Below are 27,020 nucleotides of genomic sequence, written 5' to 3'. Positions count from 1 at the left end.
TGACATGCTCAACAGACTATCGGATGCAATTTGTAAACAAAGATGAACACAATAAACCTGAAAAGGTATCCCGAACTCACCTTGCAAAGCATTTCCAAAAACAGGCGTGAATAGAAGATGCCACACAGGAAAATGAAACAGCAACAAATACAACCCCATCAATTGCAAAAAAGACAAAAGAAATATATAAAAATAAATATCAAGAAATATACATCAACAACTGGGAGAATAACAAAAGAGCAGGAAAATACAAGAAATAATTGAACAGAATGGGGATACACAAAGAAGGCTCATTGGAATGGCTAAGAAGAGGTCAGCTCAACTGGGACGGTGAACGAATCATAATAAATACTGTCGTGTTCCCGGGGGTTAACACTGATAGCCGATCGAGCTTACCTCCAAGGCGTTCAGTCAACTATGGCGGATCTTCTTTACACGAGAGGGAACGGAGAGTGACGAACTTACCTGGACGGCTGGACGCGGCACGCTATTCTCGAACCACGAACAAATAAACGGGGCAGGACAAGGAATTAAAATTCAACAATAAGACAGGTTTAATAAAAAATAAATTCCAGGGACAAGAATTGCACGGTAAACTAAATTTCATAATTGGGACGTCCCCACACAGACTTTTATATAGACACAGGGAAAAATAACAAAATAAATATCGTGTCTGTGATGCGGTTGCCTGCACACCACCGGTGTGTCCCATGGGTCCCCGAGTCCGTCGGCGGGAACCCACACCTTGGCGCAAAGTCGCGTTCTAAGCCAGCCGCCGACGGCGAAGCAAAAAGACCCGTGCTCCGTCCTGCTCGGCCGCACCGAGTCGCGATGCTCCTTCCAGGAACACAGCACCACTCGCCAGCACCAAGGAGAGAGAGAAAATGCACTACCTGCGACCACCCGTATCTGAATCCGTATCGTACCTGAATATCTCAATACAAGAAGCCGCAAGGACGTCGACCGCTCGTGGTCAAAGCCGGAACAAGAAACGTGCGACTGCACACTATTAACGTCGACACTAGAAGAATAATATGCGCCTGTTCCTACTGGATGTCGAACCCTGCGCGCAAGACCCAGGGAAGAGAGTGAATGTCCCCACTCCTGTGAAAGCCGAGGTCCAGAAGGAAGAAAAATGACAGGGCATGTCTTTTTGTCCCTCGTTCTAAAATGTTCTATGATGACGTACGTGCACGTTCCAATCAGCGGCCGCTATCACATCACTCTATGGCCGTCCTGACCAATCGTTCTTCGGGGCGTGGCCTCACGGCCACTTGCTGGCCTTTGTGATGACTTGGTCGGTGGTATCATTGGTGGTGCTCGAATGTCCTGGTTCCGGTTGTTTTATTTGGTGTTTACTTTAGTGGTGGAGTGCACGGCTGGTGTGGTGTGTGTCATAAGGAACAAAGGAAAAAATCACAGAGGCAATTTACACACAGGGGATTTACCTTTAAGCCCTAAGCTACATAGCACAAGAGCCATCCTCCGTATGGCCACACATCACACTCAATCCGAACATCCGGCACTACTTAGTTACAGGAAGTGGCTACACAACATCCGGAGCATGGCAATATCCACAATCCTACCTGGCTTAAGGTATTCCATTGCCTAACCCCCACAAATGTAACAATACCCAAGATCAAGGACACAACACCAATGGATTTAAAAAGATGGTGGGACTGAGCCAGACGGACAAATGTAGATTCTGCAGGACAGAAACAGGAAGTACGAGTCACCTGCTCTCGGGATGCAAAAAACTATTATCAGAACAATTTTACACACAACAGCACAACAAAGTATGCAAAGTGATTCATTGGCAAATCTGCAAAAAAATTAACATCCCAGTACCAGAAAACTCATGAAAACACGAACCAAGGGCAATCATTGAAAATGAGGACGTCATGCTCACGTACGACCTGATGATTCCATTGAGTGTGAACATAGAAAAACAAAGCATTGCGTCCGGACATTGTACTCAGGAACAAAAAGAAAAAGACAGCATTACTGATTGAGATATCAGTACCCATCGATTTTGGCCTAAACAACGCAGAAATCAACAAAAATGACCAAATACCAGGACCTCAAAAATGAGGTCAGGAGATCTTGGAAAACTGTACCATTGATAAATTGGAGCAACAGGAATGATAAAGAAGAACCTCACTGAGATTTTGAAAAACATCCCCGGGAATATCACCACAAATGAACAACAACTGGAGGCAAATCCGGGACTCGGTGACGATCCTGAAAATATTCCTTGGAACAAAACTATGAAAAAGTTGAACAGCTTGCTTGGTCCATGAACCGTGATCCCTTACCGAAGAGATGGATACTTTGGGTGCTGGGAAGACCCCGTTCCACCTCCTGAAACCCACAAATGGAGATAACAACCAACGACACACACACACACACACACACACACACACACACACACACACACACACACACACACACACACACACACGATTGCGAAACGTCGTGTTTCCCGCTGCACGGCGGATGGGCTTTTAAGTAAATTGCAGAATGCAGGTTTAAATGTTACATCCATCAAACGTATGGCCAGGTAGAGACAGTCATTGCAACTGCCTTCACTTTATACACGAACACCTCATGGCTACAGAGCGACATTGCAAGACAGGTACAAAAATCTATCAAAAAAAATAAACATATACATATACACACACACACACACACACACACACACACACACACACACACACACACACACACACACACACACACACACACACACACACACACACACACACACACACACACACACACACACACACACACACACACCGTTCACCTTGCCAGATTCCACACCTAGTAATAGCGTCAGGTTGGCAGAGTTTGTTTTTTTCTGCAATCTCAGCACAGTTCGATCCAGCATGCGGCTCCCAGGTGTTTGTTTTGACTCGCCCAGAATGGAGCTGATTGGTCCAGTACAGGTGTGTTTTACACGCGCTCTCAGCACGCTTACGTTCCCCCTTGCGCCCTTCATAGCCCACCTTGATCGGCGGAACGAGCACGGCTCGCTGCGCACCCTCGTCCTTGCGACGCAAAAGGAAACACGTGCAGCCCAAGGTAGATGGTGCACGGCGGTAGCTGTCGATCCCCCGGCGCACATGAAGCTCCACCACGCTGGTGAGACGCCTCCCAAGGCGCCGCGGTCTCGCAACTCGCTCCCGCTGAGCCGAGAGAGCGCCCGCTTCGTGCTACTCGCCGCGTTCGTGTCCCTGTACCTGCTCGCCGGAGCCGCCGTGTTCTCTGCGCTCGAAGCTCCCGAGGCCGCCGAGTCCCGTCGCCGGTGGCGGGAACAGCTCGAGCTCTTCCGACGGGAGCACAACATCAGTCACGAGGACCTGCAGCGCTTCCTGCGGCACCTGCTCCGGGCCCACGCGGCCGGGGAAGCTGCGGACGGATGGCGGCCCCGGTGGGACTTCCCGGGCGCCTTTTACTTCGTGAGCACCGTCGTCTCCACCATTGGTGCGTTGACGCCGCACGTTTCGAGGCTCCGTACTTTACTTTGGTGCTTTACCCCGGCAGCGACGGTATACATCACTCATTGTACAACGAGCCGTCCTCCATTCGAACTCCAGGTTTTTAAGGGGTCGTGAGTGTAATGTAACATCTCGAGCATTGATCTTCGAGTTTATATTTGATTCACTTAATTTTTTTTAGATTTATAAGATCAAAAAAACCCGCGAAAGGTTGACGTCATCCTGTGTTAGCAAAAATTTAAAGGGTTTCTTCTTTGGTTGCGCTGAACATGTGGGTTCTATAGGAATACAAACACCCTCACCCAAACTTTTCTTCCGCAGGTTTTGGAATGAGCACCCCTGCAACCGCAGCTGGTAAGGTCTTTCTTATTTTCTATGGTCTTTTTGGTTGCTCTGCCACCATCCTGTGCTTCAACCTGTTTCTGGAGCGCGTCGTCTTCTTGCTCGCATGTTGCGTGCACCCGGCTCGCTGCGACGCCCTCTCCCGGCTCACCCGCCCCGACATCGCCGACGACGGGGTCACCTGCTGGCCTCCGCGACACGGATCCGTGGGCAGCGCCAGTCTGAGCGTCGGGGACCCACCGATCTTCTGCGTCGCCCTCATGCTCAGCTTTGCCGCCCTGCTCGTCTCTTGCTGCGCTTCGGCCATATACAGCTACGCAGAAGGCTGGACCTTCCTGGACTCGTTCTACTTCTGCTTTGTGTCGTTCAGCACCATCGGTTTCGGGGACCTTGTGCCCAGCCAGAGAGCAGGTTACCAAAACCAGTCGCTCTACCGGCTCGCTAACTTTCTGTGCATCTTTTTGGGCGTCTGCTGTCTTTACTCCCTCTTCAATGCCATCTCGATCCTCATGCGGGACTCTCTCAACTGGTTATTGGCCTTCCTTGAAAACTGCATCGACAAACGGAATTCTTGGACGAGCGACGACACCTTGCACAGCGACTGCCGTTTTGTAGACATGCCGCGGCATTGCGACGAGCCTTGCGAAGGAGACGTCGGAGACCCTTTCGGCTTGCCGAGACCCCTGACGCACCACGCCTTCGCCAGGACGCCGGTGCAGCTCCTGCAAATATCCATCACCGAAGTGCAGCACCAGGAGACGACGGCATTTCGTGTGCGAAGTTTTTCGTTTGCTGGTTCTCCTTTCCAAACGAAGATCTGAATGTGCACTCATTTAGATTTGAAGTCGGGTCTATAAACACTTAACAGGTGAGGGTTGTTTTCTTGCATTCAAATGTGCATAAGTATGGAATGAAAGTTTGTTATAGTAGTTTTGTAGCTACAACCTCACGAAGGATATTCCCCAGGAGGGTGCATTGCAATGCTCGACGTAGTGCAATGAGGGATTTAAAGGCAAGTAGGAAGACTTCCTGGATGGGAATAGGTGCTTTAAAGGTGTGCGTGTGTTCACTCCATGGAAGATGGGCTTTAAATTGTGTACGAATATTTTATTAATGAATCAAAACTCTGGTTTCACAAATGTTGTAAAAAAATAAACTTCTCTTGGATGTTGTGCATATTAAAATATATATATATATTTTTTTTCATCATTTTCTAGCATCAGTGAGACAGGCTGGTCTGCGAACCAGCGAACTTAACCAGTTAAGTTAGACATTCAAAACCTACAGTACTTCATCACTGCCACCCTCCCTCCACAAATTCCTACCACTGACCAGCGTCCTTTATGCCAACGAGTTGCTTCGGCACCACCGTACCTACCGTAGAACCCTGCGATGGTTATCAGGGACATTATGGTTAAGTTGGTAATTTAACACCAATATCCAACCCAGTCCCACATTTGCCCTGGCAACTATCCATAAAGTACAATCCGTGCCAACTCGCCCGTTTTATAGGATACCCTACAAGTCAAAACAAATGCACAAGTGACATGGGATAATGCAATCACATTTTATTTGGCACTCCTCAGGTTTTATTTTCTTTTTTTTTTGATCTTCTCCATGCAGTCAAACCTTTCCACAACAAAACAAAGAGGGGGGGCCCCCATCCAGATGTCCATGAAAACCTGCTTGCCAAATTGCGGCCGAGTGCAGTTAATCCCGGCTTGTCGCTCGGCGCCGGTTCCATTTGGCCAGGCCAACCGGTTACCGAGCCGTCGCACGAGCGAAAGAGCACCCAACCTTACAGGGGCGCAGTCTGCTCGAACATTACAGTTTCCCTAGTCCACGTTCCACCGAGCGCGCGCACTAATGGTCTCGCCAAATCGTGAGCGCAAGGCCACTTACAAACACGGCCAAAGTGCTCCGATTGCCTCGTCAGGGGAATGCTGCACACCAAAAGCCTTTTCCATTTTTGTAAAGTTTGCATTGTAAACATTACCTGCTCCCTTGCACACTGCATCACCACCTGCCTGCAATGCATTGGCAAATAGACATCCCACCTCATCCAGCCTTTCAGGAGAGACATTTACAACTTGGAATGGATTTCGTGTGCATTACTCAAGGCATTTCCTTTGCCAAGTGTAACGACGTACTTTTAAGCAAAAAAAGGAAATCATTTTAAGTAAAATAATCACCAAGTAAAAACTTAGACCACAGTGCCCAATTTCACAAATTTCAAATGAACAATATTGTACAAGATCAACACCATTGCAGAGATACAAATGAATATAAGTAGCTTGTACAATGAAAATAGTTCATGCCCACTACGTGCTAATTCAAAGTATGACAAAAGCCTTAAGTTGCCCCTCAAAATGCAGTAAAACAGGCTGAAGTGATCCAGTGTTTTGATTTATGCCAAAAGAAATGATCAAGTAGAAGAAGAAGAATAACTAAAATTACAATGGTCAATAATGAAAACATCAACATGGTAAGCATTTAAAACATGACATGCAAAGTAATGGAAAAAGGCAGCATAATGGATGAATTTAGTTTTACACAGCGAAGGGTTCGATTATTGGGGGGAAGGAGGGGGGAGGGGGGCAGAAAAAGTCTGGATGCAGCAGGAGTATAATTGTCAAAGTTGTCAATTTCACTTTGCAGTCATCATCTGCACAAATTCTGCAAATATAAAAGATAGCACCATAAACAAATTAGATGGGAAGACAGGTAGGTCCAAAGGTTATTTAAAACACAAAGGTGTCTTCAAAACAAACTATATTTTTCAGCACGAGAACTCGGTATGCGATTGTAACCCATTTTGAAATGTGGTAAAAGTGGCAGCACAAAGGGTTCGCCATGTCTTGCTTAAGACAATCCATTTAATTAACGAGAAGCAACTGCTCCCTGTGGGAGTGGCCATGGGGAGAAGAGGTCATGTTAGCATCTTCATGATTAATAACATCGTCGAGTATCCGCCCTACAGGTGATCTTGTTTCGAGCATGCAACACACGTCCCTTTATTTGGGGGGTGTATAGGTAGACTACTGCCTCAATCGCTCCCAAAAATAAAATAACCTCGTTTACGTACATGAAGCAAGCATGTAAAGTGCTTGCGTGCATATATGATGAAGGGTGGTAATATCCCTTGGATAATTCCAATTGCACAAACCCTTCCCCCAAAAGAAAAGGCCGAGCTGGGCAGAATTATTTTTACAACGTAGCCCGGTAGGGCAATGCTGTCTGGAACAGTGTTTGTCTGTCCATCCATCTATGTATGTCTGTCTGTCTTGCTCACAAACGTCCATCAATCACAGCTGAGGATCTGCTCACGTGACGGGGGACACATTTAGTAACCATTACAGTTGCATATTTTACTAAAAGGAAATCTAAAAACTTTCTGCGGAATGTTTTGGGCCCCAGCAGGTGTTGTAAGGTAGGTAGGTTTCAGAAATTCCTCAATACAATTATGATTTTGAAATGTGATCGACACGGATCTCGCTTCCAAATCCGGAAGGGAACAGATGATGATGGTTTGCTGGTTCGATAATATCTCAATAGTTGTGATTTTACATTATATTTTGATATATTAATACCAACAACAAACAACATGCATTTTAAGGCCATTTTCCCTGCAAGAGCGGGGGTTAGCCTTGCGGTCCCCATGACAATCTTCTCCATTTTGCCCTATTTTCTGCATCTCTCCCTGTTAACCCCCTTCCCGCATTTCTTCTTCCACCATCTTTAGCCAAGTCTTTCTCGGTCTTCCCCGTCTTCTACTTCCTTCTACATTCATTTCCATCACTCTTCTCAACCAGTCACTTTCATCCTTCCTCAACACATGACCAAACCATCTCAACCTGTTCCTCTTCACAGCATCAATCACAGGCTCTATTTTTTTTTTTTTTTTTTTTTTTTTTTGTATACAAGATCGAGGCTCGTGAAAGAGCGAACATTAATCACACAGAAAGACAAACCGACACATAAAACATATAACATAGGGAGCGGTAGACAAGATGGGGAGAGAGGGGGAAGGACACAAACACAACATTTGAGAGCAGGGACCGAGAGACATGGAGACATCGAGAGATCTGAGAGAGGGCGAGGGCTTTGGGGGGGGGGGGGGGGGCGTGGGAAGGGGGCAGTGGGAGAGGTATAAAACATATGGACACTGCCAGGACTTCCAGGAAAGAAGTTGGAATTTCAAACAAGGTGGATCTGGGGTGAATTAGCGGGGGTAGAAAAGATCAAGGTTTTGGATGGGGGAAGATAAGAGATGGTGGTGAACAGCTGTTTTAAAGACCTGGAGGGAGGAGTGGGATTGAAGGGAGTGAGGGAGTTTGTTCCAGAGGCGGGAGAAAAGAGGAATGAAAGAGTGAAGGTGAACGGAGAGCCGAGATTTCGGCAGTTTAACCATCAGAGGGTTGCTGGCAGATCTTGTGCGACCTGTAGGAATATTTGGGGGACAGAGCACAGAGAGAGCTGGGGGTGCAAGGCCGGAGAGGAGTCGGTAGAAGACAGAAAGACCACCTACCTGCCTGCGGTGAGTGAGTGAAAGGCCCTCAGAGATAGCTTCATCGCGGGTCCCATCATCTTTCACAATTCATCATTTGGCTTCCTCTCTCTCAACAATACTCCACACATCCACCGAACCATTCGCATTTCCACCCTTTCCAGCCTTAGTTGCTGCTCTACGTTCATTACCCATGTCTCGCTCCCATAAATCATTTTTAAAAATACCATAGTATTAATTTGTGATTGAAATGATAAATGATGCCATTTGGAATAAAAAGAGAGATATTGAGTTTAAAGAAGAATGAGGAAATGATGAGGGTTTCCATCCATGATATTCGCAGATTCGCCATTCACTGGCTACAGCAACATGCAGACTGGGTACGCTTTTTTGTCCAAGTTCTTCACGAACCTGCTGTAAATGTCTCACACTCACCTGAAGGTGGCACAGGAATGTCGAGTTTATTGAAATTTTAAAAATACTTACATTATTTGCTAACTGGTATCCCCACCCAGGTCATACTATCCTCTTAAACTAAATTATCAAACAAGCCCGGTTACACCGCTGTTAGACTATCGGTCTTGTATTAAATAATCCACGAAAGTTTCAGCTTCCAAGGTCAAATCCTCTTGGAGGAATAATGAAGAATACATTGCATACATTATACAGTATATAGGTAGATTAGAGGCACGTACTCTTTACAATGCTGATGCTTACACCTATCTCGGGAGTGTTTTGTGTGACGATGGTCAATTGGATCGGCACATCTCCAGTCGGATCGCAAAGGCTAGCACTTCCTTTGGCAGTCTTTACCACCGAGTCTGGAACAGCCACGATATTAAAATGAATACGAAAATATCAGTCTATAGAGCTGTGGTTCTGAGTACATTGCTGTATGGTGCCGAGTGCTGGACAACCTATAGTCGCCACATTTGTCAGTTGGAAGCCCTAAATCAATGAAGTCTGCGGAAAATCCTGCACATAACGTGGAAGGAAAGTTTCCAATCTGGAGGTGCTAATTAAATCTGCCTGTGTATCGGTGGAGAGTATCATCAAAAAACGACAACTGCAATGGGATGGTCACCTCTTAAGAATCCCGAAAGTTATTTTATGGGGAACTGGCTGTGAGCAAACGTGGCATTGGGAAACCTAGAAAGTGCTACAAGGATTGTTTAAACGCCACACTAAAAAGTCGCGATATTGACCCGGCCAAGTGGGAACACCAGGCCACAGATCACTCGTTTTGGAGAAGGATTGTCAACAACGGCATCGCAAAATTTGAGGTGAGATGTGAGCGTATCCACCAGGCTTGCTTGAGGAGAAAGAATCTGGACCAAGCGGCATCAACCGCATTCCAGTGTGACACGTGCGGGAGACCGTGCACAACTGCGGCCAGCTTCGCTGCGCATTCTTGTGCTCGCCACATGACATGATAACCCAACAGAGAAAACAGACATGAGTAGAAGAGAATATCAGATGCTTTTAACTCGAGCTATGCCTGGTCTGCAAAATCTTTTTTCAAAGGGCACATGACCTTTGATCTGATCTTATTAACCCAAAAATTGAATAGTTAGTCTTTGTATCACAGTCCATACTTTTACCAGGTTTGGATGAAATCCCTTCAGTCATTCACAAGTTATTGCGGTGACAATGATTTTCGATTAAAGGGCACATGCCCTCTGACCCCTAAAAATATAATCGGGGTTACCTTTCCATTAGTCTGTACTTGTACCAGGTTTGCTTGAAATATGTGCAAACACCGATCCCCTTAACTACAGACCTATCAGCTTACTTCCAATCATCAGCAAGGTCATGGAATCCATCATTGCAGTTGATATGAAAATCTCTTCTCCAACAACCTCATCTCAGATCATCAGTTTGGTTTCAGACCAGGTCACTCGACCTTGGACATGTTGCTTCTACTCTCCCAACAATAGATGGAGGCCCTCAATATCAGGCATGAGATCACGGCTGTCTCTCGGGACATATCTCATGCTTTTGATACAATCTGGCATTCTGCCTTTCCAAACTCTCTGCCTATGGCATACAAGGCCAACTCCACACATGGCTTACTGACTTCCTCTACTCTCATAGCTAACGTGTGGCGCTCAATGGAATCCTTTAATCTCCTCTTCCTGTCACGGCTGGAGTGCCCCAAAGCAGTGTTCTGGGCCCAGTCCTGTTCCTAATCTTCAACGATCTCTGACTCTCTGGAAAATGCCCTTTATTTATTTGCTGATGACTCCACACTCTGCTGTGACATCCCTCATCTTTCAGACAGGTAGCAGGCTCTTACCTCTCTTCAGACTTCGACAAAATCACTTGGAATAAAACCACCGTTTAGAGGCCATTTTTCCCCGCAAAGCGGGGGTTGGCCTTTTCGGGGACCGTGGTTGTTGTTGTTTTTTGGTCCCCTTTTTGAAGCAATGTTTTACGGCCGGATGCCCTTCCTGCCGCCAACCGTTTGTCGCCTTTTACGACAAGCAGGGAATTACCAGTGAACTGGTACTCAATTAGCCGACCTCGGAAGGATGACAGGCTGAGTCAACACCCCTGGCGTTAATTCAGCGATCGACCGGGATTCGAACCCAGGATCCTAGGATCCTAAGCTGGCACCCTAGCCGCTAGCCCAACACCAGGGACTGTGTTGAACTTGGAATACGTCTTACAATTCAGACAAATTTTACACGCACTCTGTCTTTTTCCTATCTACTTTCTTAATCCTCTTGAGGAAGTTCAGTCACTCAAACATTTGGGCCTCACTATCACTATCAGCCATGATCTTTCTTCGGGCGAAGCACATTTAAAAGTTGGACTCCAAACCCAGCCGCCGATTGGGCATCCTCCGTTGTACAAAGTACTTTTTTGGCACACCTGAGCTCCTATGCACCTACAAGGCGTTCATCCACAGCTTTATGGTGCACTGCTCTCACCTCTGCGCTGGTGCCCCTGCCTCGTACCTTGCTCATCCTGACACCATGGAAACCAACTTCCTCAGCCTCATTTTGTTCACCCGTCCCTTCCACCACCCCATATCTTACCCTCACCCCCATTCTTCCCCACATGCCTTATATCTCCAAGTCTCCATCTATTTTGTCCCTTAACCTTGCTGTTGGTGTTTTCCTCCCCCTTCCCCTTCTGCTTCTGCTGTGTTACTTCTTGATCTATTCTGCATTCTAGCTCTTCCATGAAAAAAAGCAAACAAACAAAAAATAACTACAACGGCACTCAGTAGAGGATATCGTCTTCCCTCTCGCGTCCATTCTGAAAAAAAATACCACCGTTAACTGAACCCGCCACTATTACGGCCCATTGTAATGTCTGCACCCTGTAATGTCTCACACTTTGCCGTTATCCATAGCTTTATTGATTATTTGGATATTTAACAACCACTTTTGTGCATATCAAGGATAACTTGCTTCATTGAAGATGAATATGAAAAAAAATTCTAACAATATTCCCCATGGCTAGTCGATCAAATAAAGCTACACATCAATCTGTTGTGGTCCTGGAGTGTTTTTTTAACGTTTTTATTTTTAATCCAACATGGCCACCGCGCGACTGAGGTCATAAATTTTATTATTTAGTAGCATCAGGTCGTAGATCAGATATATGAAGTGTCAGATTTTTTGGATAAGAATTTTGGTTCAACCAATTATGGCTGGAATACCACTTCACCGATGAAATCATCCTATAGTATAGACCCATGAGGGGTTAATGACGTTTCAATTTTTTGTTTCGTTCAACAGTTTTGAAGATGTTCAATTTGCTTCCTTTAATCTAATATGGCTGCAAAACCATGTGACCTATGACGTCAGAGTTATCCAAAAAAATGTTCTCCATTGTTAAAGTTTCACATCGATTGGACAAGCGGTTACAGAAAAAAAAAATTGAAAGCAAAAATATGTAGATGTCGACACGCATGTACGCACACTACAACAATCTTTTTCAGGGCGAGACCAAATAAAATCACCTTCATAGTTGACTTGGCCGTCCCCGTCAATGTCTGCCTCCCGGATCATCTCATCCACCTCCTCATCAGTGAGTTTCTCCCCAAGGTTCGTCATTACATGCCGTAATTCTGCCGCACTGATGTAGCCATTTCCATCCTAAAAGACAAAGCCAATGAGGTGCTCTCTAAAAAAAAAAAAAACACCTTTAGAGGCCATTTTTCCCCGCAAGCGGGGGTTGGCCTTTTTCGGGAACCGTGGTTGTTGTTGTTTTTCGGTCCCCTTTTTGAAGCAATGTTTTACGGCCGGATGCCCTTCCTGACGCCAACCCTTTTTGCCGCCTTTAACGACAAACAGGGAATTACCAGTGAACTGGTCCTCAAATGAGGTGCACTCTGATGCTCAGTATACACCATTACACCACAATGCAAGCTCTATTATTTCTGGAAACACCTACCTGACAAGGACTTCGCATCAGGTAAAATCAAAGGGAAGATAATCATCGAACCAAATAGTAATAACTCAATGGCATAGAATCCAACCAATTCCATTAGACCAGCTGTGTTAATAAGTTTACTTTAGTCAACCTTATACTTTGTCATGCTGTTCTTCCATGATCATAGATCTCTGTATTTAAAGGCAAGATGAACCCAGGGATAGGAGCACTTGATATTGCCTTAAATGCTTGATGTTGGTGAAGTCATGTTGCCATGAAAAGTTTGCATAATTTTACATTCAAAGAGAAGAATGACAAAATACAATTCACAGCAGGATGATACTTAAAGTCATGCATAAGGCCGGGCCTTACAAAAGAAGTCACATACTAGAACGGCATTCGGTAGACCGCATACCCCTGCCAGGCTGAATAGTTTATGTTTTGTATCCCACTGAAAGACCGGATCTGGATTCGGACCTAAACCAAAATCTAATCGGCTTGTTTTTGTCACCAAACCAGCTCATCCACCAAGGTAATCATAACTCGTCCATAACTTTTATAAATATAATGTTGTATAATCGCTTTTCACCCTCTCTCTCAATGGTGAAGAATCACTTAAAAAATTCTCTGATCTGAATCCAGATTCAAATCTTCACCCAAATTGAATCCACTCTTCCTTGTCACATACGCAACCTCTCCACCAATTTTCGTCTGAATCCGTCCACAACTTTTTGAGATATCCTGCTATATATTGTTTTTGGCCATATCTCCCAATAGTGAAGAATCACTTTAAAATTATACGAGCCGAATCCAGATCTTCACCAAAATCGAATAATTTCATCCTCTTCAGATACGCTACCTCTCTGCCAAATTTCGTCCAAATCCGTCCACAACTTTGAGATATCTTGTTCACAGACAAACAGACAGGGGTGAAAACATAACCTCCATCCACCTTTGGTGGTGGAGATAATAAAGCAGCCATCTGCCTTTATCCACATATTGTTTCAGATTATCAAAAGAAGATCAAGTCAAAATGTTCAAGAAAAAAAAGAAGACCTGCATGGTTGGTTTAGTCAACTGTTTAGTGTTAGCCACCCCTCTATTTTTCAAACGGCCCCATTTATTCCCACCTCCTCGTGGGGTCGGCTAAGAAATGTTTTTGCCAAACTTTCATGATCCAGCTGGCCAGGCCCGACGTTTGACTAAAGGTGGAAGAAATTTTGACTTCAGTCAGGGTGCTGGCAATAACCATAAACAAAAATAATTTCAAAACCTTGAACTTGAATCGCTTTAAAACGGCTGTTCACCACCATCTCTTATATCTTCCCCAATCCAAAACCTTGATCTTTTCTACCCCTGCTAATTTCACCCCAAATCCACTTTTTTGAGGTGACTTTTGTCTTCTTTCCTGGAAGTCCTTGGTGTCCTTGCGTTTTATACCTATCCTGCCTCCCCCCCAGGCCCTCTCCCTCCCACACATCTCCCGATGTCCCTGCTCTCAAATGTTGTGTTTGTGTGCTTCCTCCCCTTCTCTCCCCATCTTGTTGACCGCTCCCCTTTTTATATACTTTGTTTGCTTGTTTGTTTGATTTGTTTGTTTGATAAATGTTAGCTCTTTCACGAGCCTCGACTCTGTATACAAAAAAACCCAAAAACAAAAAAAAACTACAATAATGTCCTTTAAGAGAGAGACGTTACCTTGTCAAACACTCGAAAAGCCTCTCGGATCTCCTCCTCGCTATCTGTGTCTTTCATTTTTCTTGCCATCATGGTAAGAAACTCTGGAAAATCAATCGTGCCATTGCCTAATGGGAAGCGGGAAGAAATGCACAACACCACCATTTGAGCAGCGATTCCACTTGACCATCAGAAAAATCCGATGGCAAGACATTGCATACGGAGACAAATGCTTTGTACGGCTTAGTGTATAACTCATTTATTTATTTAAACCCCCCAGATACTATGAAACATTTTAAAATTTAATGCTATGTGATTAAATGACAGAACAAGGAACAATTTTTAATCACAATAACAAGGCAAGTGTAGATGCTGCAACATTCTGCATTCTCATCTTGGATTTGATCAGCGGATCAGTTGTTTATTTGATGGGAGTGTATAGGCTGCATCTGCACCGCTCAGCCATCCTTTTGACTTGCCACAGTTCACAATGGAAATCGAAATCTTGAGAAACAGACCATTTCTATACTCTGTATAAATGGTACTCTTAATTATTCTGCTGCTTCTGTTTTGTGCTAGATTGGGTATCTCTTTCAAAAGTAGCTTCACTTTGATGTAGGTTAAAAAAAAAAGTAAATAAAATTGTAAACGGCTCAACGGAGAGAAACAACTGTCGCCTCCTGACGAGAACAATACATGGTCTTCCATGTCTCAAAATTCAGGACTATTACATGTTTAATGTATGTATGAGAGTAGGTTCAATTCCGGAGGATTCGAAGATAGGGTTAATTGAGCCGATATGGCGGGAAAGGGTGATGTTGAATCTCCAGGGAAGTACGGGGCCATTACTCTCCTAAATCATGTCATGAAGGTGCTGGAGTGGATTTTTTTTTTTTTTGTATACAACATCGAGGCTCGTGAAAGAGCTAACATTAATTACACAAAAAGTCAAACCACATTCACACACAAACCACGAACATTAATCACACAAAAGGTCAAACAAAAAATAAGGGGAGCGTCAGACAAGATGGGGAGAGGGGGAAGGACACAAACACATTTGAGAGCAGGGACAACGGGAGAAATGTGGGAGGGGGAGGGCTTTGGGGGAGGTGGGAGGGGAGAGGTATAAAACATATGAACACTGCAAGGACTTCCAGGAAAGAAGTTGGAATTTCAACAAAAAAAAAAAGAAAAAAAAAAGAAGGATCTGGGGTGAATTTGCAGGGGTAGAAAAGATCAAGGTTTTGGATGGGGGAAGATAAGAGATGGTGGTGAACAGCTGTTTTAAAGACCTGGAGGGAGGAGTGGGATTGAAGGGAGTTTGTTCCAGAGGTGGGAGAAAAGGGGAATGAAAGAGTGACGGTGAGCAGAGAGCCTAGATTTTGGAAGTTTAACCATAAGAGGGTTGCAGGCAGATCTTGTGCGACCTGAAGGAATATTGGGGGGACAGTGCACAGAGAGAGCTGGGGGAGCAAGGCCGGAGAGGAGTTGGTAGAAGACAGAAAGACCACCAACCTGCCTGCGGTGAGTGAGTGAAAGGCCCCCGGAGTTAATTTCATCGCAGGAGATTCCAATGATTCTGAAAGCTTTGGTTTCAACAGCGTGAAGCCGAGCTAGGTGTGAGGCAGGAGCACCAGCCCAGAGGGGGGAACAGTATTCCATTGAGCTGCGGATGAAAGCCTTGTATGTGGTGAGGAGCTCAGGTGTGCCAAGGAAGGACTTCGCACGACGGAGGATGCCCATTCAGCGACTGGCTTTGGAGGCCAGCTTGGAAATGTGGTTTTCCCAAGAAATATCATGGCAGATAGTGAGACCCAAAAGCTTGAGCAACAGAACTTCTTGGAGAGGATGGTTGAGAAAGTAGATGGGAGGGTTTTCCAGTCGGTCCTTTCGGAGAGACATTGTAAGAGTGTGCGATTTGTCAGGATTGAAAGACATGTTCCACTTGTTTGACCAGTCTGATTTTTTCCAGGTCTGCAGAGAGTGAGGAGGCTGCAGACTGCCGACCTGAGGTATGAGGAATGGAGCGGCAGATAGTGGAGTCATCAGCAAAGAGATAGAGAGGATTTTCCAGAGAGTCGGAGAGATCATTGATGAAGACCAGAAATAGCACAGGGCCCAGAACACTATCTTGGGGAACTCCAGCCAGAACAGGAAGGGGAGATGAGAGAAAGCCATTCAGCACCACACGTTGCTTTCGACCAGAGAGGAACTCTGCAAGCCATGAGTGGAGATTTCCATGGATACCATAGGAGGAGAGTTTGGTGAGCAGAGCGGCGTGTCAGACCGTATCGAAGGCACGTGATATGTCAAGTGAGACAGCTCTGTTTTCCTGTTTGGCATTGAGGACCTCCATCCATTGTTGAGAGAGCAGAAGCAACACTTTCAATCCTGACAAATCTCACACTCTTACGATGTCTCTCCGAAAAGACGGACTGGACAACCCTCCCATCTACTTTCTGAATAATCCTCTCCAAGAAGTTCTGTCACTCAAGCTTTTGGGTCTCACTATCTGCCATGATCTTTCCTGGGAAAACCACATTTCCAAGCTGGCCTCCAAAGCCAGTCGCCGACTGGGCATCCTCCGTCGTGCGAAGTCCTTCCTTGGCACACCTGAGCTCCTCACCACATACAAGGCTTTCATCCACAGCTCAATGGAGTACTGCTCTCCCCTCTGGGCTGGTGCTCCTGCCTCACACCTAGCTCGTCTTCACGCTGTTGAAACCAAAGCGTTCAGAATCATTGGAATCTCCCACGATGACGCTATCTCCGAGGGCCTTTCACTGAATCACCGCAGGCAGGTTGGTGGTCTTTCCGTCTTCTACCGACTCCTCTCCGGCCTTGCTCCCCCAGCTCTCTCTGGGCTCTGTCCCCCAAATATTCCTGCAGGTCGCACAAGATCTGCCTGCAACCCTCTTGTGGTTAAACTGCCAAAATCAAGACTCTCTGCTCACCTTCACTCCTCTTTTCTCCCGCATCTGGAACAAACTCCCTCACTCTCTTCAATCCCACTCCTCCCTCCAGGTCTTTAAAATGGCTGTTCACCACCATCTCTTATCTTCCCCAATCCAAAACCTTGATCTTTTCTACCCCAAATCCACTTTTTTGAGGTGACTTTTGACTTCTTTCCTGGAAGTCCTTGGTGTCCTTGCGTTTTATTCCTATCCTGCCTCCCCCCAGGCCCTCTCCCTCCAAAAACATCTCCCGATGTCCCTGCTCTCAAATGTTGTGTTTGTGTGCTTCCTCCCCTTCTCTCCCCATCTTGTCGACCGCTCCCCTTTTTATATACTTTGTTTGCTTGTTTGTTTGATTTGTTTGTTTGATAAATGTTAGCTCTTTCACGAGCCTCGACTCTGTATACAAAAAAAAAAGAAAAAAAAAAAGAGTTTTGGTTGGTCCTGCGATGTCGAAGGAGTTCAATGTGAACTTCGGTTCGAGGCAGGGAAGCTCTCAGCAGACTCATGTTTATCATGGTGATGGAGCTGGTAAGCAGGAAGGTGAACACAAGGGATTGGATGGGGAGGATGTTGGATGCGGACAATCTGGCTGTTGTGATGGAGAGTAGGTGGGAGATGCAGGAAGTACTGGGGGAGTGGAAGGGGGCATTTAGGAAGCATGGTTGAAGATGAGCATGGAGAAGACTGAGGTTATGTGGGTCGGTCAGCAGAGAAAATAAATGAATATCAGCAATAAATTATATTGCGTGTAACGCTGACCTACCTTCACAGCCTGGAAACGGTGGCACTGACAGACAACAACAGAGGCTGCAGGTTTGCTAGAACAACTGTGTCAGGAAGATTGTGGAAGTGAAGAGGGTGGATAGAAGAAGAATATATGAACTAGGAGGGGGGGGGGGGAAGGGGGGTTGGGGGATTGGTGTGCAAATGACCTTAAAGGAGAGATTGGTAAAATGCTGGCTGAGATGGGCTGGACACTAGGTGCAGATGGGGAAGAGAGAATGTCAAAAGGAGCTGATAGGATGATGGAGCAAGGTAGGACGAAAAGAGGTAGACCGTGGTTGAGATGGGAGGATTGTGTGGAGAGGGATATCAGTAAGGTGGAGTGGAGTTGGCTAAGGACAGGGGGAAGTGAAGGAGTATCTTGGTCAAGGCAGGGATGAAGCTCGGTGCCATTGGACCTCACCCCTTATAAAGAGAAGAGGAGGTGAAGATGCAAGGTTGAACGCATTTATGGCAAAATAAAATGTTGGGGGGGTGGGGCTTTCCGATTGAAAACACCAAGCAAATACTAAAATGAATCAAACATTTTTATTTCAATTTACAAGCAATATTCACTAGATGCGTCAAAGTTTAAGGGGGGAAAAACCCCCCCAAAAAACCCAAAAGATTACCATCAGCATCAACTTCATTGATCATGTCCTGGAGTTCAGCTTCAGTGGGGTTTTGGCCCAAAGACCTCATGACCGTTCCCAGCTCTTTGGTCGTAATAGTGCCATCTCCATCCTTATCAAACAGTGAAAACGCCTCTTTGAATTCTGAAAAGGTAAGAACAATTCAGACCATGCACTCATGTGTGCGCAGTTAAGTTTGAGTGTGGTTAAAAAGCCAAACTTCCATTTTAAACCAGACCAGTAGAACAAATAGACAACAGGATTCCAGTAGGGAAGGGAGAAAAGCACAAAATCTACTTGGATTACCGTTTCCAAATTTTATTTCTAATAACTTACAAATAGGTTTGTGAAAGTTTATGCTGGAATATCAGGTATATTCAGGTATCAGAGAGTCAAAATATCAAGCCAACTTTCTTTTGTTTTCAGGATCTAAGGCTCATCGTGCAGCAGACGGACACAGACAGACACAGACACAGACACACACACACACTTCCTGGGCACTCTGGGTACCAGCGACGTCACAACAATTTCTCACCGCACTTAGCGTGGCATTTCCTAAGGACGAATTTCCTCCTCCACATGGATGCCAACCCACAGGGATTGTCCGTGCCATGCTCTTATCCCTTTTACTGTTGATAGTTAAGAAAAGTAAGTGGCATGTACCATTTTAAAATCTTTGGCTACTTACTCGGCCGGTATTCGAACCACCGACCTCCCAGATTTGGAGTGGACGATCTAACCATGACACCACCTAAACACAAACTTAAAAAAAAAAAACCTGCAAATAACCTATAGAAGCGACTAATTACCTTAACAATCCTAGCGTTATAATTTTTTGCATCTAGAAATCTTTGGTTCAATAAAACCAAAGCAAGGGCCAGGGGTACAGGTGCAGTAACACATTGGCCAGAACAGTACAAACATCTATATAATAATAGCGTAAGGACTCGACTTTGTTATCCCTTTTACGCCGCACCCAATGACCCGATGCCCACGGCACTAATGGATTTACGATCTACGAACCGCACTCTTTGTTTATCACGTCCAGCCATACTCGAAAAATCTGAATTAGCTGATGTTGGGGCCCAAAAGCATCCGATTAACTGCCGATACGACGCCATCTTACGACGCCATCGTATTGGCGTCTGCTCGGCGAAGGCGAAGCAAGCCGTCTGCTGATTGGACAGGCGAAGGCGACAGCAAGCCGTCCGCTGATTGAACAGGCGAAGGCGAAAGCAAGCCGTCCACTGAGTGGACAATCCAGAGCATGCATTTGTGCCGGTGTCGGCGATCGTTGTTCATATATGCACTCTTCATTCTCATCTTTCTTCCTAACTCTTACTCAGACAAGCAAATCCCCTATGCCATCCATAATGGTACACTATATCCACACACCACATCCTTCCGTGGATGTTCCACGGGTTTCGGCTAGTTATTATGATTTTGCTTATTACAAGTGCATACATTGACAAAAAAAAAACCTCTCAAATAATACAGCTGTCCAAACTCCATCTCGGGGGCAACAAGAACAAGATGGAGGGCGATCATCACTTACAAACACGACATCTGCTAAAAATCGATGTACAAAGGAGTAGTTGGGCTTGGAACGGGGTGGTGGTGGTTGGATGATGTGGGAAGACCAAAAATGCTGGTGAAATTTAATTAATGAGCACAAAATATGGGTCACCCGTCATAAGCATTAGGCATGTTTTTGCTTTTTGGATGTAATCTGGTTTGCAGCGGTCTGTTGCCTATACACTGCCCAAATAAAGGGATGAGCAATTTGTGTAATAAATGAGGGGTTTTTGGTTTGGCCTGAGTTTTCAAGGCTGCTGCTATGAAAATACAGACAAGGTTGCCCATAATTTTGATGGCCTTTTCTGCTAGTTAAGATATAACTACTGAATAATTAACCCCTCATTATCCCCCTCCCCATCACATCATTTTCGTTACAAACACGTAAATCAATCAGCATAATTTTCTTTGCTAAAATCAGAATTAAGATCAGACAGATCAGGATGAATATTTTCTCCTGTGAACGATTCCCCAATCGGTGCCACTCCACACCCTGCTTTCTTGTCGTTCCTCAGAATACATACTCACACACTTGATGATCACCATATTTGAAACGTATATTATACCTGCAATCTGCTCCTCTGTCAGTTGATCGGCCTGGAAGACAAAAACAACTGATGGTGAAGCAAACAAAATAATTTTAATACGATACTTCACAAATGAAGAACGTCATGTGGTCACAAGGCATACCCACAATCCTTCAACAAATTAAACTAAGCAACAAAGAACTGTACATAGTCCAGTGCTGAAGACTATTGTACCTCATAACACACCCAACCCAATTTTTTTTTTTTATTGAAAGTAAAAATCCAAAAAAGGCTTCCAGTTGCAAACACCATCGATGGCAGGTGCTTGTGAATACAAATATGACATCTGTATCTGTCATAGTGAGGACGAAGCACACGACCTGTTGCTTTCACAAAGCAGACAGGTGGCTTTCTTCCCTTTTTTTTTTTTTTTTTTTTTTTTTTACATTTTTCCTCTCTTTTTCCACCTCTCCTCCCATCTACCTCCCTCCTCTGCTCTTTCAGACCCCTGACCCACCCACCTCTGTTCCTCCAGTTAAGCATCTTGGTTAAACTTCAAAATACAGGCCAACTGAAGCCAACTATTCAACCAAAATATTCTAGTTTTGTACTTTTGATTAACTTTCTAAAATTTGTGGAATTTGTCTTTCACTTGGAAGTTGTGGGTTATTATGTGTAAATAAAGGGGCTAAAAAGTCTGATTTGAGGCAATTTAATTTCAGGCTATAAGGCAACAAAAGATCAAATTTTCTAAAGGGGGTGTATACTTTCTATATAGACACTGTACATACACACACACACATATATATATATATATATCTGTGCAATATTCGTCATCTCAACTCACACGTCATTTTAAAAGCCATATCTTTTATTTGTGAGCGTTTTCAGAACTTACAAAACTGACAGAAGCCAGAATAAATCGCTAAAGTAACAAATCAGGAGATCACAAAATCGCCAAAGGAACTAGTGTACTTTAGATTGGCTAAGAGGCGTGGTGAAAGTGTTCCCGTAGAAGTCAAATTAGACGTTAGATTTGTCAGGTGGATGCTGGTGAATGTACCGTTGATGTTGCCAGGTTATCAAGTTTACCTCCCATCTACAAATATGCCGATCTACAGTGGCCGCAAAATAAAGTGAGATGCAAGTATATAAAATCATGTTCTGTGCTTGTGCCAAGTTTGAACAAAATCATTCCGAGAAATGTTTGGGGACACGTTTAAGTAACAAAATGGCCACCAGTCGGCCATCTTTGATCTGATCTCGAAACAAAATGATGTGCATATGTACACCATCATTCATTATCTGTGTGCCAAGTTCAAACAAGACCGTTAAATGCAAGTCCGAGAAATGGTTGAGGACGTGTTCAACATCCGGGTTTTTTAAACAACTAAAATGGCCGCCAGTCGGCCATCTTTGATCTGATCTCGAAACAAAATGATGTGCATATGTACACCATCATTCATTATCTGTGTGCCAAGTTCAAACAAGACCGTTAAATGCAAGTCCGAGAAATGGTTGAGGACGTGTTCAACATCCGGGTTTTTAAAACAACTAAAATGGCCGCCAGTCGGCCATCTTTGATCTGATCTCGAAACAAAATGATGTGCATATGTACGCCATCATTCATCATCTGTGTGCCAAGTTCAAACAAGATCGTTAAATGCAAGTCCGAGAAATGGATGAGGACGTGTTCAACATCCGTTTTTTTTTTAACAACTAAAATGGCCGCCAGTCGGCCATCTTTGATCTGATCTCAAAACAAAATGATGTGTACATGTATCGTCTTGGTGCCAAGTATGAACAAAATCCGTCCATACATCTCCGAGATATGGTTGCGGTCACACGCATGGACGGACAGACGAAACCCAATCCATAAGCCACGTTTCGGACCAAGTCGAACGGGGGCTAAAAAGGTCAAGTGCCATTAAATCTGGACTACTTGGGGGGAATTCTATCGGTCCACGATGCCCTATCCACCTCAAAGGCACGTCTCAAAATAATCAAATAAATATTTCCTAGGATTCCAGACTTTTGAACCTCCCTGTATTATAGAACATTTTCCTTGACAGCTTTGTTTTGAGATAAAGTGAATACAACATGCATTAAAGGCCATTTTCCCTGCCAGAGCGGGGGTTAGCCTTGCGGTCCCCATGACAATCTTCTCCATTTTGCCCTATTTTCTGCATCTCCCCTTGTTAACCCCCTTGCCCGCATTTCTTCTTCCACCATCTTTAGCCAAGTCTTTCTCGGTCTTCCCCGTCCTCTACTTCCTTCTACATTAACTTCCATCACTCTTCTCAACCAGTCACTTTCATCCTTCCTCAACACATGACCAAACCATCTCAACCTGTTCCTCTTCATATATGTTGAAACAACATATGTTTTGTAATAAAATATAAACAACATAATAAAACAACATATTCAACATGTTTCTCTTTTGAGATAAAGTGAATAATAATAATATATTTATCTATTTAAGTGAAAAAAACAACCCCAAGGAGGAATGACTTTTTTAAGACCGGTTAGTTTTCTTACAAGTTTTATCCTCCACCTTTTTACTTCCAGAATTAAAATGTATTTCTAAGAAAACCCTTATCTGTAGATACAAAAGCCGCACCGTACTTCCTGATGTGCAGCACCAATGTCTGAAGGAGCGAGGGCCAGGGGTAATGTAGACTGTAGAGCACTCGGTGCACTCAGTAGCATACCTCCACCAGGATGAACAGTTTATGGTTTCTATCCCACCGATAGGCCGAATCTGGATTTGGACCTGAACCAAAATCGAATCGGCTTGTTCTTGACACCGAACAAACTCGTCCCCCCAAGTTTTGTCATAACTCGTCCACAACTTTTTTAACCACGTCATATGTCGCTTTTCACCTGATTTCGCTTGATTAAATATTTCTCGTATCCCAATCCATATTCCTGATCTTCATGAAAGTCTAATTGATTCGTTCTTGTCAGACACATCCTCTCCACCAAGTTTCGTCCAAATCCGTCCACAACTTTTTGAGATATCCTGCAATGTATAGTTTTTGGCCCCATCACCCAATGGTGAAGAATCACTTTAAAATTAAATAATTCTCATATCCCAATCCATATCGTCACCAAAATCTAATCATTTCGTCCTCGTCAGACACCCAACCTCTCCGCAAAATTTCGTCCGAATCTGTCCACAACTTTTTGAGATATCTTCTTCACAGACAGACAGAGACAGGGGTGAAAACATGTCATAACATCCATCCACCTTTGGTGGCGGAGGTAATTACACCTTCACGTTATTGTGCGATCTTGTTACCACAACCACCAAGCTCAGGTCTCAGATCATATTACCGATTACTGCAGAAGCTTCATATTTGAATTTTGCAAATACAATTTAGTTTCAGTAAACAGACAGGAAGATGGAATCGAAACCAAGCAACCAACGTCCCTCGTAGCCCCACAACCCCCAAAAAGATGCTCAAAAGGTTAAAATGTCATTTCCTGCCAGATTTAGACTTGTTAATCGTGGTTACACTGAATTTCAACACCAGGTAAGTTTGAAAACGAGTTTAAATAGTTGTTCCATCACCTGGAGAGGTAGGGGGTGGGGTGGGGGTGTAACAGTATTCGCAAATCCTGCAGTTCACCTTTACCTGATCAGTGATCCGAGCTCAGGTCGAGTATAGCATAGGACGTAATCATAGTCAGGATCAAGGACCTTAAATAGACATTAATTACTGGGGTTTTTTCATAACATATTACCTTAAATCATATTACATGATTATATCAATTATATCGTATCATATTAAATCATATCATATTACCTTAAATAGACATTAATTACTGGGGTTTTTTTTTTTTTTAAATATATAATAGCAAAGGATGACGCAACTATATTTGAATCCAAGTTCAGATGGGAACACCTGAAACGGGCGAACACCTGCGACGCTTGTCAATAATCCCGCTCAGGTTCTCATCGAATGCAAAGTTTGAAGAAACGACACAAGTACCTCGACGGTATCACTTCAGTACCCCCCAGCCTTCCCCTCCCATCGCGCCAATCTCCATCCCCTTGAAAATCCCATAACCATTCCCGCCAAGTAAATCAAAAACTGAGGATGTCGCTTCGAGGTCGGTTGGTTCGTCACACCTTCACTTCACAACCACTCAGTCTCATAACTCCCGCGCAACCGCTCAACACGTGCGGCCCTCGCAAGGGCCCAAGCAAAAAAATAAGGCGCCACCATCCTTACCATGTCGCTAGCCGAAGAGCCCTCGCACCGCCAATCGCGCAACTGCCCCTTACGAGATGAACAAATAGTCCGTGGATGTCGCCCCGCCACCCGCCGTCAACCACCTGCTGCCGAAGGAACCCGATTACCGATGCAGAGCGCGGCCTGAGCTGCGTTTACCGCATTCAAAGAAAACCGGAAACAACGTCGCCTCTTGATAGCGGTGACGCTCCCATCCGTGTGAGCGGCCGCGCTAACGGACTCCGCACCCGGCGGAGCCGCGCTCCCATTGGCTGGGGCGCTCCGCACTGCGTCAAACAGCACGAGCCAAAAAAAAAAAAAACCACACGCAGCGCGCGTTCTGGCACTTTCTACAAAAAACGAATACGAGATTACGAGTGCTTTCCGGTCACCTCGGCAAAACGTCGGTACTCGCGCACCGTTTGTGGCGAAACGTAATCTGATTATATCGAAGCCGAGTCTGAGGAGATTTAAGGGGTTTTCCTGTTTTTATTTTTCTCCGAAGGAAACACGACTAGTTTCACGACGTTGGAGATTTACTTTGCGTTGAAAGATTGTCTTGTGTGTTTTTCATCGATACCATTCGCTGTTTTGTTCAGCAACTTTAATACTCTTTCTGTGGTAATTTTCGTAATTCATAATTTCCGTTCTTCACTAATTACCCCCAAGGTCTCGTAATTATAAAGACTATTTTGAACTGCCGGTACAACCTGTTTTCCTCATGAATCGACACCGGGAGACGACGTGAAGCAATTTGGATTTAAATCTGGTTTGAGATATCATACGATATATCGGTTTTGGCGCCATCTCTCAATGGTGAAGAATCACTTTAAAATTCTAGTATCCGGCTTCGGATCTTTACCGAAATTGAATGAATTCGTCCTTGTCACATACCCAACCTGTCTCGTGTCTTCCAAATTTCGTCCGAATCCGTCCACAACATATTTTTCTACATGTTCTTCTTCTTCGTTATAAAAAATAGCGGCAGTTTTCTGTCTTCTCCGTTTCTTTCTTTCCGCCCATTGGTTGGACAGCTAGCCTGACTCCGCCCACGCAATTCAGGCCGAAAAGGTCTTCCGGGATCTACCGGATGTGCTCTGCCGGGTGAACCATACCCATAACCATCTAGTTCTAGTTCAACTGTGCAAATCTGTATTAAAGTTCGTTTTATAAACGGGTCAAACGATGTAAAATCTATCGGATGTCGACGTCTCCATTTCCCGACGGCGTATCTTCGTCTGTGGCATAGATAGAGTCATGCGGCACTAAAAGCCCCAGGCACCCTCAAAAGAAGAAGAAGACCACATAGAATAGAGCACGCAAGTAGCACGTGACGGACGATCGTGACGCCCGCCCATGGAGACCTGCGCGGCTGCTGGTTTGCATCTCCCGGCGGGGTCGTGTGAACTGTCGCTTCTGTCGCGGGCGGACGGCTCAGCAAGCTGCTCGAGAGGTGCGGTTCCACACGGCGTGGTCAAACATGTGTCTACACGTGCAGGGCGAGTGGAGAGCGCTGGTTGGTTCGCGGTTTGCGTCCTGCGACACTGTACCGGTGTAAAAACACGTGACGTGGGACAGTTGCTCGCTCGCTTCATGTTGGACACTGTACTTGTGTGACGGCACGACCTGTACATTGATCATCGGGTCGACGTATCGTTCGTTACTCAAATATCGGGGAGCATCAACTAATGCCGGCAGATGTCAGTTTATGGTTGTGTCGGGATTCGAACCTATGCTAGACAGCCTTGAGGCGATTGTGTGCACCTGTAGGCCATCCTGCCACCCCGAGAGTTGACATCTTCAATGACAATATTAATTATTACCAGAAGATTGTATTATATTTTTGATTCAGCTAGTTGCTAGGCAACCTTCCCACGCCCTCTCCCTCCACCCACCAATATACCCTTCCGGTTCAAC

The 27,020-nt window shown here is 44.9% G+C and overlaps 3 protein-coding genes across 5 annotated transcripts in view; 2 read left to right on the top strand and 1 right to left on the bottom strand.

Moving 5' to 3' along the window:
• Positions 1–3,052: 3,052 nt before the first annotated feature.
• LOC137436824 (potassium channel subfamily K member 12-like) lies at positions 3,053–4,790 on the top strand. The gene is made up of 2 exons (XM_068130966.2): positions 3,053–3,486; positions 3,822–4,790. Exons 1-2 carry the CDS (start codon positions 3,126–3,128, stop codon positions 4,661–4,663), a joined length of 1,203 nt encoding a protein of 400 aa, XP_067987067.1. The 5' UTR covers positions 3,053–3,125; the 3' UTR covers positions 4,664–4,790.
• A 605-nt stretch (positions 4,791–5,395) lies between these two features.
• Positions 5,396–26,124, bottom strand: LOC137436826 (calmodulin-1). Of its 2 annotated transcripts, none has more exons than XM_078765909.1 (6): positions 25,998–26,124; positions 20,905–20,935; positions 18,764–18,907; positions 14,434–14,540; positions 12,323–12,458; positions 5,396–6,518 (listed from the first exon to the last, which is right to left on the bottom strand). In XM_078765909.1, exons 3-6 carry the CDS (start codon positions 18,831–18,833, stop codon positions 6,490–6,492), a joined length of 342 nt encoding a protein of 113 aa, XP_078622035.1. In that variant the 5' UTR covers positions 18,834–18,907; positions 20,905–20,935; positions 25,998–26,124; the 3' UTR covers positions 5,396–6,489. The 2 variants fall into 2 exon arrangements, with proteins under 2 accessions (XP_078622035.1, XP_067987070.1); XM_068130969.2 differs by lacking the exon at positions 25,998–26,124 and adding an exon at positions 25,104–25,514.
• Positions 25,575–27,020, top strand: part of EXOSC5 (exosome component 5) — a 32,950-nt gene continuing 31,504 nt past the window's right edge. Inside the window, exon 1 of one of the 2 annotated variants that reach the window (XM_068130967.2) lies at positions 25,575–26,556. In XM_068130967.2, coding sequence (XP_067987068.1) covers positions 26,460–26,556 — 97 coding nt within the window. In that variant the 5' untranslated portion in view covers positions 25,575–26,459. The remainder of the gene's footprint in view (positions 26,557–27,020) is intronic. The other variant, XM_068130968.2, reaches the window with a different exon arrangement.

The sequence above is a fragment of the Myxine glutinosa genome, chromosome 11 (genome assembly GCF_964187855.1).
Source record: "Myxine glutinosa chromosome 11, kmMyxGlut1.1, whole genome shotgun sequence".
NCBI lineage: Eukaryota > Metazoa > Chordata > Myxini > Myxiniformes > Myxinidae > Myxine > Myxine glutinosa.
The sequence above is the reverse complement of the archived record's forward strand: the minus strand, read 5'-3'. Positions and strand labels throughout refer to the sequence as shown.